Here is a 16993-nt window from a genome sequence, read left to right on the forward strand (position 1 = left end):
GCCCTAAAACGTAGTTTGCCATAGAATCAGAGTAAACACAATTATATTTTTTGTTGTAATCATTAAGTATTATAGCTGGCAACCTCCTGCATTTTATTTTGCCTCTTGATTAATTGCAACTTCAAGAAAAACTACATATGGCTGTGTGACACGGGGCTGACAGGGCTAATTGCTGGAACTCCATCCGCACCTCACACTCAAGTGAAAATTATGGCCATAGGGCCCAAACTCTATATGCCTCATAGCTTTTCGCACACCAGACACCATGCGATTATCTCCGAATTTAAGGTATCATATACTGTACACTTTCTTTACAGGGGTGCCAAGACATTTATGTACAGAATAAAGCTTTCTTTTGATAAAACAAAATGGGATAATGCAGTGTACATGCTGTGAGTAGAGAAGTGCAAAATAATAGACAGAATTTAATTTGAATCCACAAATAATGACCATTCACTAGTTTCTAGCAGATGGTTCTTTTATCGTTCCACCATACGTATCGTTGTTAGAAGCATTAGGTAGTAAAAGTGGAAAGCATGCAAGGATCACCACAGTACGAACTACATTTTAAGGGGCCCGTGAAACAGTGCTTGTAGTAATATTTTATTTCAACAAATTCATACAGGTCATCTTTGCGAGCATTCAAGTGAAATTTAAAAGCTTCGTGTAGCCTATAATTGACAAATAATTTTAAAAACTTTTTGGTGCGCACTTGCAGCCGAATATGGTGACGCATCCACGTGTGCAGGCCTCACCCCTCATTATATGCTCCCAAGAGATGCGAGCGGAATGAGGGATGCAGGAGAACCGTCGCAGGTTGCTCTTCATTTTTTGCTCACACGCTTGAGTGCATTCATGTGAGAGGGGGCGGAAGGAGCATAATATTCAATCGCCAGTATATTCGGTGTTAGCGACACCACTTAAGGGGGGACACTGGGTTTAAATCATAATGTTCACCAAAAAAACGAACTTGTTTTTAGATTTTCTTTATGTTTTTGATTGAGAAACGTCTTCCCAAGTTTGTTGTTGTCAAATCCTTCCGGGCAAATGAGCAATGGTGAATACGCAATTGGGCTGGTTGAATCAGGATTTGAAGTACTTCGAGAACATTTAAGTGGGGTAGGTGGACGAGAGCTTTCTTAAAAAAAAAAAGCTTGTCCAATAGGGCAATAAACTCTGGTTTCGGACAATGTAATCCACTAGAATTCTTGCCCTCGTAGAAGAGTGTACATGCATCTGCTTCTTTCGCTAGTTTCAAGAAGAATAGCGCAAGCGTCACACCCGAAGTCACTGATTAACTTACCAATATATCCAGTGACGTAAGCTAAACCGGCATATATGTGACTGTGGATAATGGATGACAGGAGACGCCACCACAATTCCTTGACTTCCTCGCGGTTACTGACTGAGGCAGGGCAGAAATGATTTCGTCGGCATCGACGCAAGCTGCCTTGATCTTACTCCGAGATAAAACGTCCGTCTTGACAACGTGGTAAAGTGCCGCTGTTACGACCCTCACATCTAGCATGTCGTTCTCTCCGCACATTCGTCTTATACCCTTGTTACACGGGCAGGGTTAACCGCGGTTACGCTAACCGTGGTTAGCCCATGTTACACGGCGGACCAAACCACGGTTACACCCCTAACCGCGGTTATCGCAAACCGAGCTTGGCGACTTCGGTTTGCGTCGTTAACCGAGGTTATGGCGGAGTCTGTGCACGGAGGCTGCTTGTAGGCGCCCGATTGCGCGAAGCGTACGAGCGGGTCTGCTTCAACATTGTACTCTTTTGCCTACTATATCACGTTTAAAGACCGGCGTATAGAATGTCCGTTGCCTACTGTGCCACCCGAAGTCATCGGTTACGGCCGACAGCGCAGCGACTGCGTACTGAAGCTCCGTCCTGTCTCTGCAGAACCGTTTGCGGGGCTTGTCGCTGAGCGGAACATAAAAAAAAGGTATATGCGCGGCCTTAGCTGTATCTTGCAAGTGCACAAGTTCGCAACGATTGAAGCATTGGATGCTGCGAGCAGGCCGAGCTTAGTTTTATCGCGGCGATGGAGCGCGCTAGCGCGGCGAACGACGGCGCCGTGCGTAACCACCTAGTCGTCGCTAGGCCTAATTTGTTTCGCTTCGAAGCCGCGGCGGTCGGCGCTTTGAAACTGATTGACGCTTTCGTAAATGGTGTACTCATAAAACTACCTTTTTGTGAATCCTATTCTGCCATAGTAAATGAACGATATGATTATCTTTGGCGAAACATTAATTGCAAAGCCCGATGCACCGGCGGCAGCTATAGTTTGAGCAGAAACTTGCTTGTGTCGTGGTTATCGTTCTTAACAGCAATTTGCCGCTGGTCAGCCATTATCAAGAGTGATTCATTCTTGATATTGTGCGCAGTATTACAGACATCAACAAATTTTAGCTCGCTTTATTTCTGACATTGGCGCTAGCGGTACGCCGTGGCGTTCGCGTACGATTTGCGGCAGGAGGGGCCACCGCCGCGGCGGTGTTTACTGCGGTCGAGGAGGTGCCGCCATCGTGCGGTGCTTGACCGCGCTTTTGACGCCTCGTCGGAGTGCAGCTTCGTTCCGCCGATCACCGTAATGGGCAGTGGCCGCCATAACCGAGAACGGCGGTGAGCTGTGTAACACCAGCGAACCGCGATTGGCGGTTAACCGTGGTTAAGTTCGGTAACCGCGGTTAAGCGTAACCGTGGTTAAAACGGCCGTGTAACTGGGGTATTAGTGGTGTTATTGTAGACCCCAGTTTAGGAAGTGTTTCTGTAGGGGGGCTGTGGGGTGGCACCAGTGCTCAATTATGCGTGCCTTATGATTCCTTCTATTTATTTTTCTGCCACGCCTCGTTTGTAGGGGACGGTGTCAACGCTCGTCAACGATCAATTTAAAGGCTGCTCAGAACAATCTAGATAACTTCGCAAACTGCTTCTAGATAACTTCGCAAACTGCTGTTAGCCCAACCTGGAACATTGTAGAAACATATGATCGGAATCTTCGAGACAGATCTCGGCGCATCGTTCGCGACAAAGAAAAGGATAACACGTCATATCGCGACAGCCAGCATGAATAAGCACTGGATACAGAATTGATAAGCGTACCAGAATAACAATCATAAGGCCGCATACCAGCGGCTGTCGAATAGGAACAAATAAAGATTTAAACAGTTCGCGGCAATATGCTGTATGAATGCTCATGATCTACAGCGTGCATGCAACTAATATATATATATATATATATATATATGTATATATATATATATATATATATATATATATATATATATATATATATATATATATAATATCAGTCCTTGATCCGCTTGACAACTTCCTTCGACACCTATTTGTTCTTGGTATTGCCATTTCGCATTACTTAATTGCTCGATTGTCCTTAAATGCCTTCAATCATTTTGGGGTTTTAAATGCTTCATGCATATATGTGGGCATTTAATGGGCCTTTTTCCAGTACCGCAATTTGTGCAAAAATTCGTTCCTAGTAGTGCGGTGGCCTTATTTTCCAAACAGCAGTTGAGTGCGAGGTTGTCTCTACTAACCTGCCTGGAGACGGGTGAGTCATCTGTGAACATACCTTGGCACACTGCCGCCCCCCTCCCCCTTACTCCCTGTTAAACCATGACAATGACAACCGGAAACTGGAGAATCTGGCCGTGTCTTCTTTGTTGAGGCAAGCTAGGAGATGCCTGAAGGCCAGAAGATGCTAGCACTGCACACAAGTATTCTGCAGCAGTTCATCGCATCCACGAAGCGAGGGTCGTCGTTCCCTGGAAAAGCAGGTGTAGCGAAGTCCTCTCCCAATTTTCGCATGCCATCCCGGCAAGAATGGTGGCTGAAGAGGTTCCGCGTATGCGCAGTACCGCTACCTGAAAAAAGGTGCATTGCGGACTGCTGTCTTTTGACAGCCCGAGATGTAATGTACCAATCGGAAACTGCGTTATTTTTTCAGACTGCAAGCAAGCTGTCCATGAACAGGTGCGCTTTTCCCCTTCTCCGTTCTCTTCGTAGAGTTCGGGAAGGGCAGGCAGGATGTACGGGAACGCTGGCGGAATCAGCGTTCCTCAGCTGGAGAAGGGTTTTATGGAGTCATGCAATCATTACCCTGACAGCAACAAAGGACAGAGGAATTTCTCGCGACTTCAGCAGGTTTCCGAGCCGCGTTGAAAGAGGTTTTACCTACGCACCTGAAGTTAGTTCCCACTACACCAGCGCCGCCTCCTTCCTCTGGCGGTCATTTCTGAGCTACTAGTCGGGGACGTCGCCGGGAGAGCGCATTGAACCACCCACGTCCCGACTGGTACGCGCGCTGCTCGCGCCGGTGGCACCCTCTCCCTTATTGTACGCACGCGCCCTCTCACTCGCAGGTGCACAAAAGAGATGTTGCTCGTCGCTGAGAGTCTGGCGGGCATTCCATGGCGTTCAGAGAGGGAAAAAACAGTTATTGTGTCCAGGGGTGCGGTATGACCCCTCTTAGTTCTTTTTATTAAAAGCACACAACAGCACCGTGCTTGCAGTGCCACAGAATGCCAGTCCTGCAAGTGCATTTACCACTGCTTGTAAACTGCTGCTTTGGAGAGCATAGCCATGAATGCTAAAAAGGATGTTCGCGATGAAACTTCTTTGTCGCAAAATTTACGAGTACAGAGAAAGAGGAGACGTGTCCACGATTGTTTGCCATGAACGGCCTGCAACTAGACCAGACTTCTATCCAGTTGAAAAAGTATGACATTATTTATTGCAGAAACATTTACTTACCAAACTTTTGCACGGAATCGTACCATTTAGTTAAGCATTTCTCCATAATCGTTATTTACTGACTAGTGTTCATGCGGCCGAATGCAGTTTCGAAAGAAGAATTTATAAAAGTCAAAATGTTTGTCATCCACATCAGTGAGCATTCGCTTATGATCGATGGCTCTGCAGATTGGTTGTCTTGAGGGTACGCGTGCGCTGTGATAGCATGAAATAAATAAGCAACCGACATTTTTCTTTTAACCATAAGCGAGCAGTTGGTAGGCATATTCGGTGGATGGTCTCGTCTTTCTCTTCAGCCTGGCATATCGCCTTTAGGACTCTTAATTTGCGTTAAAATAAAGGTAATTTTCCTTATTATTAGCACAAAAAGTATCAAAATCCAAATAATAATAAATCAGTGAAGTTTCGTGCACCACGCTGAGCTAACGAATAAAATTTTGCATTGGGAAGATGACTATGTAAAAAATAGATTTACTTTCCCCATTGTAAACTGTTTTGCCACTTAATTACTTGCGGCACTAAAAGCGCCGTTAACATAATGGCGTTTTCGTTAATTTGCCTCACCGGGGGTACAGGATCCAAAAGTTTTTTTTTTTTTTGGGCGTTTGGGCTGAAAAAGTTTCCTAATTTTCTGAAGAATGCGCATGCCCAAACGTTCAAGCATCAAGAAGAAAGCACGCGACTACACAAACAGATCTGCAGCACCCGCAGAACTCACCCCTTTCAAGAGCCACTCGCGCAGCTGTTCAATGGGAGGGCGAACCGGCCTGCCCAGTCAATTATCCGGACGCCGCCGAAGAGTGCGCTTTTCACTGGCGCTTGCAGCGCCCCCCTGCAAAGATGAAAGTTTTGCGAACAATCCGCGGAAGATATTTTTCTTTGGCTCGTGTGTAGTGCTTCGCTCGTACACAAAGGCAGCACGTGGTGTACGCGAGGGAGAGGATGATGCTCGCACCCATCCTTCTGTATTGATTCCACTTTCTTCGAACTTCGCACAAGTGACTTTATTGAGTATCCTAGCTGGTGGTGTTGAGATGGCAGCTCCCACAGGCATCTTCGGGAACTGGCTCTCAAATATTACAGATATGGACCGATGAGGCCATTCCGAAGTTAATTGAAATAGTTCAATTGAACCCCGTTAGGTATGATTTACCGTCATCAGATTATAAAAAGAAGTAGAGGAGGGTCCTTGTGTGGGCAGCCATTGGAGAGGAACTAGGCATTAACGGTAAGTGCAATTTCTGACGGCATTCTTCTGTCCTGAGCTTAATCGACAACATTCACAACTGTGTCCAATCAGCATATGTCAGTCCACGCAGCTGTCCTTTTTGTATACAATTAAAAAGTGCGGCGTGCTTTATATATTTGCACCTGTACTGGCGTAATATCAATTGCATGCCGTCTGTTTCTGCACGTGGCTCACATCTGCACCAGTTAGGAGGAAATCGCTCATTCTTGTGAGTTAGGCATCAACACGTGCGCAATGAGCTCAGAATTTATAGCGCTCTGTACGTCCTCGCTGTCGCTTCGCTGTGAGCACAGCATCATGAAACACTCATGCTTCACAGCTTACAGGGATAGCCTGTCCTAGACGCGTCAACACGAAAGTTCTGAGAAACCAACATATTGCATGCGATATGACATCGCGCGCTCACTGATGTGTCTTTGAATTTCGCGGGCATTGTGTTGGCACGGTGGAGAAATTAAACAAACAAAACAGGACTTTCAAAAGCATTAGCATGAGTTTGTGCCATTTCATATGTTCCATTTGCGGTTGACTGTAACTTTGTCTCGTTACTTGAAAGCGTGGATGTCGGATTTAATTGTCATACTTTTCTGTTAACTTCTTTTCAGGGGAACTCTGCAAAAAAATGGGCTTACCTCCGTGGCGGAAGGGTCATCAGGCGTTGGCCGTATTTTCACATGATGTCGTTCCTGCGTGGTCACGCCTCGAGTCGGAGGTACGTAGGTAGAAATTTAGTGGCATATTTCTCATCCGCGTGTGCATACATCTGTCAGCTGGAGATTTTTGTGTTTTGCAATTAGGAAGCAAATGCAATGATTGTACATATCTATACGCTGATTTTGAGGCAATAGATTCGATTTGCAAGGTCACAGTGTACCTCCAGAAACCCCCCAATATCTACTTGCGATAAAAAAGAAAGCCCGCGAAATACGAAACTAAAATCCCGTTACTTAGACTGTTCCCCTGTCACCATATTCGTTGGAGCTGTACGGCGGCCCGCCGTTTTGTAAGCTATAGTTGTAGTGACCTCGCCGCGCTTGTAAATTGTAGCTTGCATCTTCACGGGCCAATTCATTGACGCGGCCGAAGGAACCATCGCAAACTTGTCGCATCGGCCTACCGCTGCAACGGTGCCGTGCAAAGCTACTTCTGCAGCCGATTTCTTTCCCTCAGAGAAGGCAGCGCGGTTGTAACATGTGAATAAACTACTGACATGGAGTTTTTTTTTGTATTTTTTCAGGTTTTCTAGTTCAGTTTAGTTTAGTCGTTCAGTCGTGTCCGACTCTTCGTGACCCTATGGACCATGTCACGCCACGCTTTCCGGTCTCTCACTATCTTCCTAAAATCACATAACTTCATCTGCAGTGCCTCGAGGATGCCATCTAACCAACGCGTTCGCTGCCTACCCCTTCTCCGGCGACCCTCAACCTTTCCCAACATCAAATCTTTCTCCAGCGACTCCTCTCTTCTAATCAGATGACCAAAGTAGCTGAGCTTTAACTTTAGAATTTGACCCTCCAATGAGCAGCCAGGGTTTATGGTCGACAATATCGACTGATTTGATTTTCTGGCAGTCCAAAGAACTCTCAAGAGTCTTCGCCAGCACCACAATTCAAACGCGTCAATTCTTCGGCGGTCAGCCTTTTTCACAGTCCAACTCTCGCATCCATACATCACAAAGGTTTTCTAGATAAGCTGACAAAATGACTCACGTGGCGGTTTTTTTTTACTACACATAATGGAATGGGAAATCCTGCGGTGCGCTCAAACTTTGCAAATTACATTGTGCAGTTATATACTTATTAGCCATTAATTAAAATTAACTCAAGAAGTTATGTGAAAAACTGAAATTTCCCTTGCATATGCAATCCTGCAGGCAGTTGTGTTCAGCAGGTTTACAGTGTCTTTTTTAGCCATTGCCTCAATTTAGCTGGGACAATATGCACATGTATACAAGGCATGGCATACATGCACATTCTCAGTGCATCAGCGAGACGTTAATGGTTTTCAGCATACCATACTCTTATCATGGCTATGCTGCACCTCTTTTGCAAGTATGTTCTTTGTTGAATTTAATATAATCTGACATGACCGCGCTCGTATTTTCTTCAGGAGAGACTTGTATGAAAAAAGCATACAGCAGGACACTTCCAATTTGGAAGCTGCCTCAGTTGAGCAGGCGCACCAGACTGCAGAAGGTAATTCTGTTGCTGCCTTCCTCCGAATTACAATATATCTGTACAGTGCTCTCTGCATTGTTGTCGTGGCTGTATGTTATGTGAAATCTCTTGCAGATATCCTCCTTCAGTGCCAGACATGGAGCCAAAGTAATGAGCAGGCAGAAGGAAAGTGTTTTGGACCCAACATGAGCCAAAATGAGGAGGAGACTTCTGGTGACCTCGTTCCAAATGGGACACAAAGGTTCCCGTTGCCAGCTTCGCAAAATGTGAGTGAATTTTTTTCACCATTTACAAACGCTTGATTCAGTGCAAGTAAAGCTCTGCGGTAGCAACACATAATTCCTACAACTTTAGGTCGGTGAACCAGAAAGAAAAATCACTCAATCATTACTACCAAGTGGTTGTTTTAAATACTAAAAACATGCCATCAGAGAATTTGGATTGTGCTTTAACTGTTTGCACGGGCAGATCAAACAACTTTTACTCACAATTACGCCCATGTAATCATACTTTGCTCCAAAATCGCCCTATAGCAGCAAAAATTCCAACAGGGCGGTGGCGCTAGCACCAGCTGGACTTTCTGGCAACCCACCCCCAGGTGCCCACATGTCTCCAAATGGCACGAGGCTGCGTGAAGATGGCAGCGCGCAATTACCAAGAATCATCCGGAGGAAACGGTGCGCTGCAGAGCCTACGCCAGCAGAAGAAAATGGCTGAAGAGCCAACACAAAAGTGCACACATGGTTGCATAAGCAATTTAAGCTCGAATGAGCTAATGCTTTTGATAGCAGGCAGAGTGCTCAAGCTCATTCCAGAAAACAAGCAACCAGGCATTATGCGCAGGTTGTTCGCAGACCTGGAAGAGTGCATGAATGAAGCTAGCACTCCATGAGTGCCTCCTGAAACTATTCTGTGTGTTTTTCATTCCTTTGCCTGTTTGTGCTTGTGGTTTTCTGTTTTTGTTCTGTTTCTTTTTAGGCGACTTTAGACTTGTGCAAGGAAGGTGGTGAAGGGTGGCTCTTCCTGGCCCTACGGGGCTGGGATGGTAGGTCAACGCCGCTTGAGGCTGGGGCTAACCTGCCACCGAATGTTTATCTGTTGTAGGCTGTCATTGTACCCGCCACCGCTTAGGTGGTGGAGTGGTGGACGACGGCTGTTGCGGCGCGCGTCTTTCCTTCCTTTTCTTTCTTCTCTACTTTCTTCTGTCCGCATGAGGCAGCGGAGGTGGCTCAGCTACAAAGCCAGTAGCAGGCCCTTGCATTTTCTTTTCCTTCTTCCTACATCCACAACAGACTTGAGAAAAAGGCATCTATGCAGTTGACAGCGGCATTGCAGCCTGCAGTGCACATCCTTTTTCTGATTTTGATCGCATTGTCCTTGCTAGCTCTTCTTTCTACTCATGCCTGGGCAGTGTAAAGTACAGGGGGGGGGGGGGGTCAAAAGTTCCCAGGCCACAGGGTCTGCTTCTGAGCAGTATAGTCAGGCAGCTACGAGGACCCCAAATCTCAAAATACATGTGGAGAGTAGAAGAAGCATTATTCTAAACTCAGATCATTTATAGTTTTAATGGGATCTCACGTGTCGGAATATGCTGACTAGAAGCAAACCTGCGGCCTGGGAACTTTTGACCCCCCCCCCCCCCCCCCCTGTACATTCTTGGCCTGTATTGTCTCTTTATTATGTGATTGTGGGCTTTGTGTCCCTACCTTGCCACCCTTTTAACGGCTGGGGAGCCAGACATTGCAGTGGTCATCATCATCATCATCAGCCTGATTATACCTACTGCAGGGCGAAGGCCTCTCCCATATTTCTCCACTTAACCCGGTTCTGTGCTAGCTGCATCCACTTGACCCCTGCGAACTTCTTAATCTCATCCGCCCACCTAACTTTCTGCCGCCCCCTGCTACGCTTTCCTTCCCTTGGAATCAGGTTTGTTACCCTGAGCGACCATCGGTTATCCTCTCTTCGCACTACATGTCCTGCCCATGTCCATTTCTTCTTCTTAATTTCTACTAGAATGTCGGTAACTTGAGTTATTTCTCTGACCCACTCTGCACGCTTTCTATCTCTTAATGTTACCCCTACCATTTTTCGTTCCATAGCCCTCTGGGTAGTCCTCAACTTAAGTAGAACTCTCTTGATTAGCCTCCACGTTTCAGCCCCATAGGTGAGTACAGGCAAGATGCAACTGTTGTATACTTTCCTCTTGAGCGATACCGGTAGGCTGCTAGTCATAATCTGCGAGTGCTTGCCAAGTGCGCTCCATCCCAATCTTATTCTTCTTGTTATTTCCTTTTCATGGTTCGGATCTGCGGTTACTACCTGTCCTAAGTAGACATATTCGCCTACTACTTCCAGTATTTCGCCACCTAATGTAAACTGCTGTTCCTTCCCGAGGCTGTTGAACATAACCTTAGTCTTCTGCATATTGATTTTCAAGCCTACCTTTCTACTTTTCCTGTCTAGGTCATCAATCATTATTTACAGTTCATCCCCCGAGTTGCTTAGCAAGGCAATGTCATCAGCAAATCGCAGATTGCAGTGGTACTCTCCGCATAACCTGCCTGCTACAGAGCGCGGTCCCCAGGTGATGGATAGGGTGCCTATTGCAGTGCTGTGCACTGATGGGCTACATGCTACAGTAGTGGTGCTCACACTTCGCGAACCAGCAGGATGTTGCTTTTTCATAGGAGCACGGCAAGCAGCAATATCAGGAACCCATTGTGCTTACAGTTTCAATAAACATGGAATCGAAGACAGCACTTTCTTGCCTCCGTGTCTTATACCCGTGTTACACGGACGATTTCAACGGCAGTTCAGTTTTTCAACTGCCGTTCAGTTAACTGAGCTGTGCCTGCTGTTACACGACCAAATCGGCGTTCAGTTGGATCTGTTCAGTTGACATTGTAACCACGCGACCTCGCACATAAACCGAACTAAAAATATTCGCAAAACAGCATATACATGTTTTTTCTTCAAATAATTGTCTGTTCGCATGTATATTTACAATATGTCTGTGTATTTTGCGCTGTGATCGCAATTTTGCCATAATGATGGTAATGTTTTAGCCAAGACTATCCGACGAGGATCGGCTAGAGCCACTTTCTGGTGCTGCTTCTTTGTCGTTTTGCATGGTGTATCGTGGCTGGGTGTTCGCCGCAAGCTAATGTTACAGTGCCTTCCCGCAATCTATGCCGGTCCACTTGCCATTTAGTGTTTGATTGCAGCGGCGCGCTTTTTCGGAAAGCCTTTTTGGTCAGTGACTCGTGCAAACATCGGTATGTCTTTGAGCCGTTTGGGAAATCGGCGTGAGGAGCTATGCCTTCTTCTTGCTCAACAGCAGGCTTTGCTTTCTGCCAAAAGAAGTGAGTTACATGTTTTAAATACAAAGCGATCCGCAATGAGAAAGAAGAGGCAAGCGGCGGAGAAGCGATGCCGCTTTCTCATGATGTGCGCATTAAGAATGTGCACGAAGGAGCCACGACTGTGGACACTACCTCGACCTCCGTCCTGGTACGACACCACAGCACCAATGCTGTCTGACCAAGACTTCAAAGCGAACTTTGGAGTTACGCGGGAGACGTTCGCCTATATCCTGAGCTCGTGTGGACGGCTTCAGCGCATAGACACGAACATGAGGAGAGCCATCCCACTGGACAAACGGGTTGCGTTGTCTCTCTACAGACTCGCAAGTTCCGGGGAGGAAAGATCAATAGCGAACTTGTTTGGAGTGAGCCGCCCATCGGTGAATATTATCTTTTGCGAGTTCTGTGACATTGTTGTGGACGAACTGGAGCCAATAGTAGTGAAGATGCCCCTAAGAGATGGCATCGACGAACATGTGCGGCAAATTTCAGCCGTGACTGGTTTTCCGCAAGGCTTCGGTGCTCTCGATGGATGTCACATCAAAGTGTCAACCCCGAAAGAAAACGCACGAGATTATTTTAACTATAAGGGGTGGTATAGCATTATATTGCTCACAGTGGTTGGCCACACGTACATGTTTATGTACACAAACGTAGGATCACCTGGCAGGAACCACGATTCCGAAGTGTACAAACGCACAGTGCTGCCTCATCTAGCAAGCACAGGTTTTTTCTCTGTCGCAAAAGTTGATTGAGGGAGAAAGTATTGGTGCAGTTTTGCTATGTGACCAAGCCTTCCCCCTCGAGCCTCATCTCATGAAGCCATATCCCCATCGGCACACTGGGGATGAGGTTGTGAGCACATTCAACTACTCCCTCTCAAAAGCAAGGCGAGTGGTAGAAAACGCCTTCGGGAGATTGAAGGCGCGATTCAGGATCTTAAAAGGTCTTGAATGCGACATTGGTAATGCCAATCGCATTGTGCGAACATGCTGCACTATTCATAACATTTGTGAACAGATGAGAGATGAATGGGACTCCCACTGGGCTGAAGAAGGTGGGCATCGACTTCCTCAACCTGTCTGCTCCAGCAGTGCAATAAGTTTGTCTGCAGAAAGAGTGCGGCGTGCTTTGGCGAGGCACCTCCACACCACGAATGTGTAAGTTTCACTGCTGCTTTTGTAATCTGTTAAGGCCAAACAAAATTTCAGTAATGAGGGGTGATTGCAGGCCTTTTTGCCAACAGCCTTGGCTTTATGTGGCAGCATTGTAACAGCATGAGAGTCACATATATCTGCTGAAAAAGTGTGTACGCTTGGGTGCACAAAGAAGACATGTTCAAGCCTTTACATTTTATTTGTTGTTCCTTTCACAGTAACGCGATATAACTTTTACGAGCTCACGTTGAATATCATTGGCCTCCTTCTGGAGGCGATTTGCCCTTCTGGCAATTCTCAGCTCCTGCTGCGAGAACTGGGCTGCTCTTTCAGTTTCGGCCTCGTAGGCATTCATCATCCTGTCCAGTGTTGCTGTGCTGCGCCGAACCCTCCGGTGACCGGGTCGCCTGTTTCCCATTTCAGCCGGGCTCCCATTTTGTGATGCAGTAGACGATGGGCCAGCTGTATCGCCGAGCAGGTCGCCCAGACCCAGCGCAGTTGGGTCTTCATCATTTGCTGCTGAGGCCAACACCTGTGCGCCGGCTGCCATCTCCGTGACCACCTCCACCTAAAAGAAGAGAATGGTTTCATAATCAACCAAAGTGAACTTGCTTGTATGTGCTTTATATTACCATTTATGTTAACTTGTTTCATGGCCTAAAAATGGCACTTGCAGAAACCTGTACCTTTTTCAATGCATCATTCGCATCTAATACTTCTTTTGCACTCTGCTATATTTACTACATGGTGAACGATTAAATAATTTGCAGACAAATTTCTCTCTTCATGGTACTGCCATACATAATATGATATTAAACAGAAAGCCCACAAGACTGAACCGTGCAATATATCAGTCTGCTCTCTCTCTTTTATAGTGCACACATGATATTACATACATAATAAATAAGTACAAAAGGAGTTCCCATAGTGAAAAATACTCTACTGGTATCTCCTGAACTAGTTAGAAGGAGGTATGAAAGGCAGCAGCAGTAACATTAAATGTAAAAAGTAAAACTATAGTATGTTCTAACAAATATAACTCGAGAGGAAAGGGAGAAAAAAAAGTATGCTTAAATTATAGAATACCCACACAGAAGTGACCGTAGACAGAACGACAAGTATCATAGCAAAACAATATAAGCAAGAACAGCAGCATAGTGTTAAGTAATACAAAAGAATACAAGTATGCATTATTCAAATATTTACTACAAACAAGTGAACATGTACAAAAACTAAGTTTTACTCTTACTTCAGTGAGCACTTTTGTGGTATTAAGGTTCATTTGATTCAAAATCACTTTACAATAATGACTTGAGTGAAAGCATTGCAACTCGCACACACCTGGTAACTTTCCTCCAGGAGGGTCCTGTCATTGCAAGGCAATGATCCTAAAAATCTATGCAGGCTATGAAAATATGGCCATTGGATGGCCGCAGAGCCAGTAGCACATCTGCTGTGCTTTCTGTAAATAAGAGAAGCGTCGACAACAGCTATTGCCTTGTAAATGCAGCAACACAATTTGTTCCCATTCAAGGCAAACAATGTAGTAATTGAGAAAAAAATTAAAATTAACAGTCACTCACTGATACAAAACGCATTTCAGATATCAATGTGAACACAAAGTTTTACTACAGAACCAGCAATTTGTAACACTGGCAAATTCATCTGTTTCTTTAGTGTCACTCTACATATGTTTTCCACATTTTGAATGTACTCTACTTTTTGAAAAGCCATCTTAACAATTGCTCTGATTCTACCTGGCACTTCTCTTTGTTGTGGCTTTCCTTCCCCACACCCCACATTTAAGAATAACTTGAAGATGTATTTGTTGAATTGCTGATTTTTTATGCGTTTCACCTGCGTTATTACTTTTGCGTCTCGTCTGTATATTTATGTATTGTGCGAAATATGTACTATCTAATAAAGTTTCACTTTCGCTACAAAAAAAAAGTGCTCTGAAGAATATTTATGCAAGGCTAAAAAAATCGCAGGCGCACAATCCAATGACAATGACTGCACGTGCTACAAAGTAAACAATGTCGCTGCGCTTTTTCTTGGGTCTGCAAGTCGTGAAAACAGTGCTTTAGGCAATAAAACTTCTATTAAATAATTATCAACGCCCAGCCACTTACCTGTAGAGTTGGTTTAAATTTTTCAATTTCTGTCGGACCTGTTTTAACGTCACGTGCACCTCTGTACTGCCTAGCAACGCATTAAACGTGGCGGTCATTTCAGCATAAACTGGCGCGTTGTGCCTTTGGCCTCTAAGCTGCGGAAGATAATCCTCCCACAGATTAATTAGCACTCTGGTCATTTCTTCAGTCCAACCGAAGCGCCTCTGCGCCGCCGCGGCCGCTGTCGCACCGTTCGCTGCCGCTTCCATGTCAGCCTGCCACTGTGTGATTGCGCTATTGAATTCCCGCGGGATAGTCAACGCACGTGGGTAAACAAACCACTACCTTGGTCACGTGACCATGCGCCAAACCTACTAACAATGCAAAATAACCTCTTGAATTTTTTATTTTTACATTTTATGCATTTGTTTAAGGTTTCTTGATGTATTTATGCTTTTATTTGCCTTGTTTTCTTGGCTCCGAATTTTTACTTGCCGTGGCTCACAAAGCCAAGATAATCCATGTTGCCAACTCGGCCGATGCAGCCCCGTCCGCTGACCGCCATCTTGTCAGTTGACCGATTCAACAGCGACCCCCGACCTCAGTTGAACTGAACTGCAGTTCAGATTTCAACTACAGTTGGCGCTGCCGTGTAACATCGCTAACTGCAGTTCAGTTCAACTGACCGCCAACTGAACTGCCGTTGAAAACGCCCGTGTAACAGGGGTATTACTTTTTTGTATGCATATGGCATTGCATGCTGTGGTTCGCTTTATCGACACCAGTGTTCTGCGGCATGTTACGTGAACATATTACCTAGTAAACGGTTCTTGTAGCAGGCATGTGCTGAAATAACAGCATCAAGTTGAGGCACGCAATCTCTCTGCAACAGTACTTCCACAAATGGATATGAAACATCAACAGTGTTCAAGGTGCTCAAATCTTGACTGGGCAGGTTTATATGGGCCTTGAAACTACATAAACCTTGTGTTAATTTTGATAATACCATTGGGCTTCTACCGACTGGAGAGTACGAGGTGACACTCGAAACATGTAGTGCGCACTTTCCGTACAACTTATGACAATCATCCGTGTGGCTTGATCTAAAATAGAAACTAATCCAAAGTGCCCAGACACTGTTTCATGTGAAGAAAACAATGCCTGAAATGACTGACATACAAAACAAGGGGGCAGATATAAACATTGCTTTTTATTCACAGCTGTTTGATGCTCATCAACAAAATAAAGGTTACAAGTAAACTACAAGAATTCAGGGTCACAAATATTGTTACTCAGTGAATATAGAAGCAAGCAATAGGATAGTTAAGAACTGATTAATAACTGTCAAAGCGTGAAAGCCTCTAATCCAACCAACAGAATACAGTTGGCGGAGGTATTGACGGTAATCGATAAAGCATACAGTAACTGATTGAAAGAAGCATAAGAGTGAAAAGATGGCATGTTCTCTAAGTATAAATGGACCACATGCTGTCCTGTTTTAAGCGAAAAAAGCTAATAAACATCTTATGGTAAAAGGGCTGCAGAATTGTATAAAACTGAAAAAGGGGGTTTTTGATATGTTTGTGATAGCCTAAGACCCACTATTCACGAAAAAAATTCCCTTTTCCATTCCTTTAGTGTACATAAATGGCTCAGCGGCCACTTGGAAAAAAAGTCTGGTAGGAGGGAACTCAAGACTCTGTTGCTCAGGCTGCCAAGCCGCACACGGTAATAGCGTCACTGCTGTAGGCATGGACCACTTCGCTCGCAAAGAACTTTTCCGACCGAAATGACTTGTTCGCAGACAACACTCCAGTATTCCCCATGGAAGTAGCAGCAAAAGTCCTCCTAAGAGAACTGCCAAATGAATTCAGTTGATATGAACAGACTTGTAGTATGGGGCAAAAGCAATATGAAGGAGTTTGAGTCAGAGTTCCACCGTTAACACCAGTACAGTGTGAGTGCTGTTGCCTAGCCTTCTTTGTTTTGGAAAGTGCATGCATGTGGCTGGCCAATATTAGCCCAAACTTCTTTGGACATTATTAATTGTCCGATGTCAAGCGCTAATGTTGAGCAAGAATTCTCAAAATTGCATGCTGTCAACACACAAAAGCGTGCTGGAATGTTTGATGAGAGTTGGTTTA

At 45.2% G+C, this 16993-nt stretch overlaps 1 protein-coding gene across 1 annotated transcript; it reads left to right on the top strand.

Annotated features, from left to right (window-relative positions):
• The first annotated feature begins 11613 nt into the window (after positions 1–11613).
• On the top strand, positions 11614–12333 carry LOC146180745 (uncharacterized). The gene has a single exon (XM_084575641.1). The coding sequence runs from the start codon at positions 11614–11616 to the stop codon at positions 12331–12333; it is 720 nt and encodes a 239-aa protein (XP_084431767.1).
• Positions 12334–16993: the final 4660 nt, after the last annotated feature.

The sequence above is a fragment of the Amblyomma maculatum genome, chromosome 8, assembly GCF_055883805.1.
Source record: "Amblyomma maculatum isolate TAMU_Amacu chromosome 8, ASM5588380v1, whole genome shotgun sequence".
Taxonomy (NCBI): Eukaryota; Metazoa; Arthropoda; class Arachnida; order Ixodida; family Ixodidae; genus Amblyomma; species Amblyomma maculatum.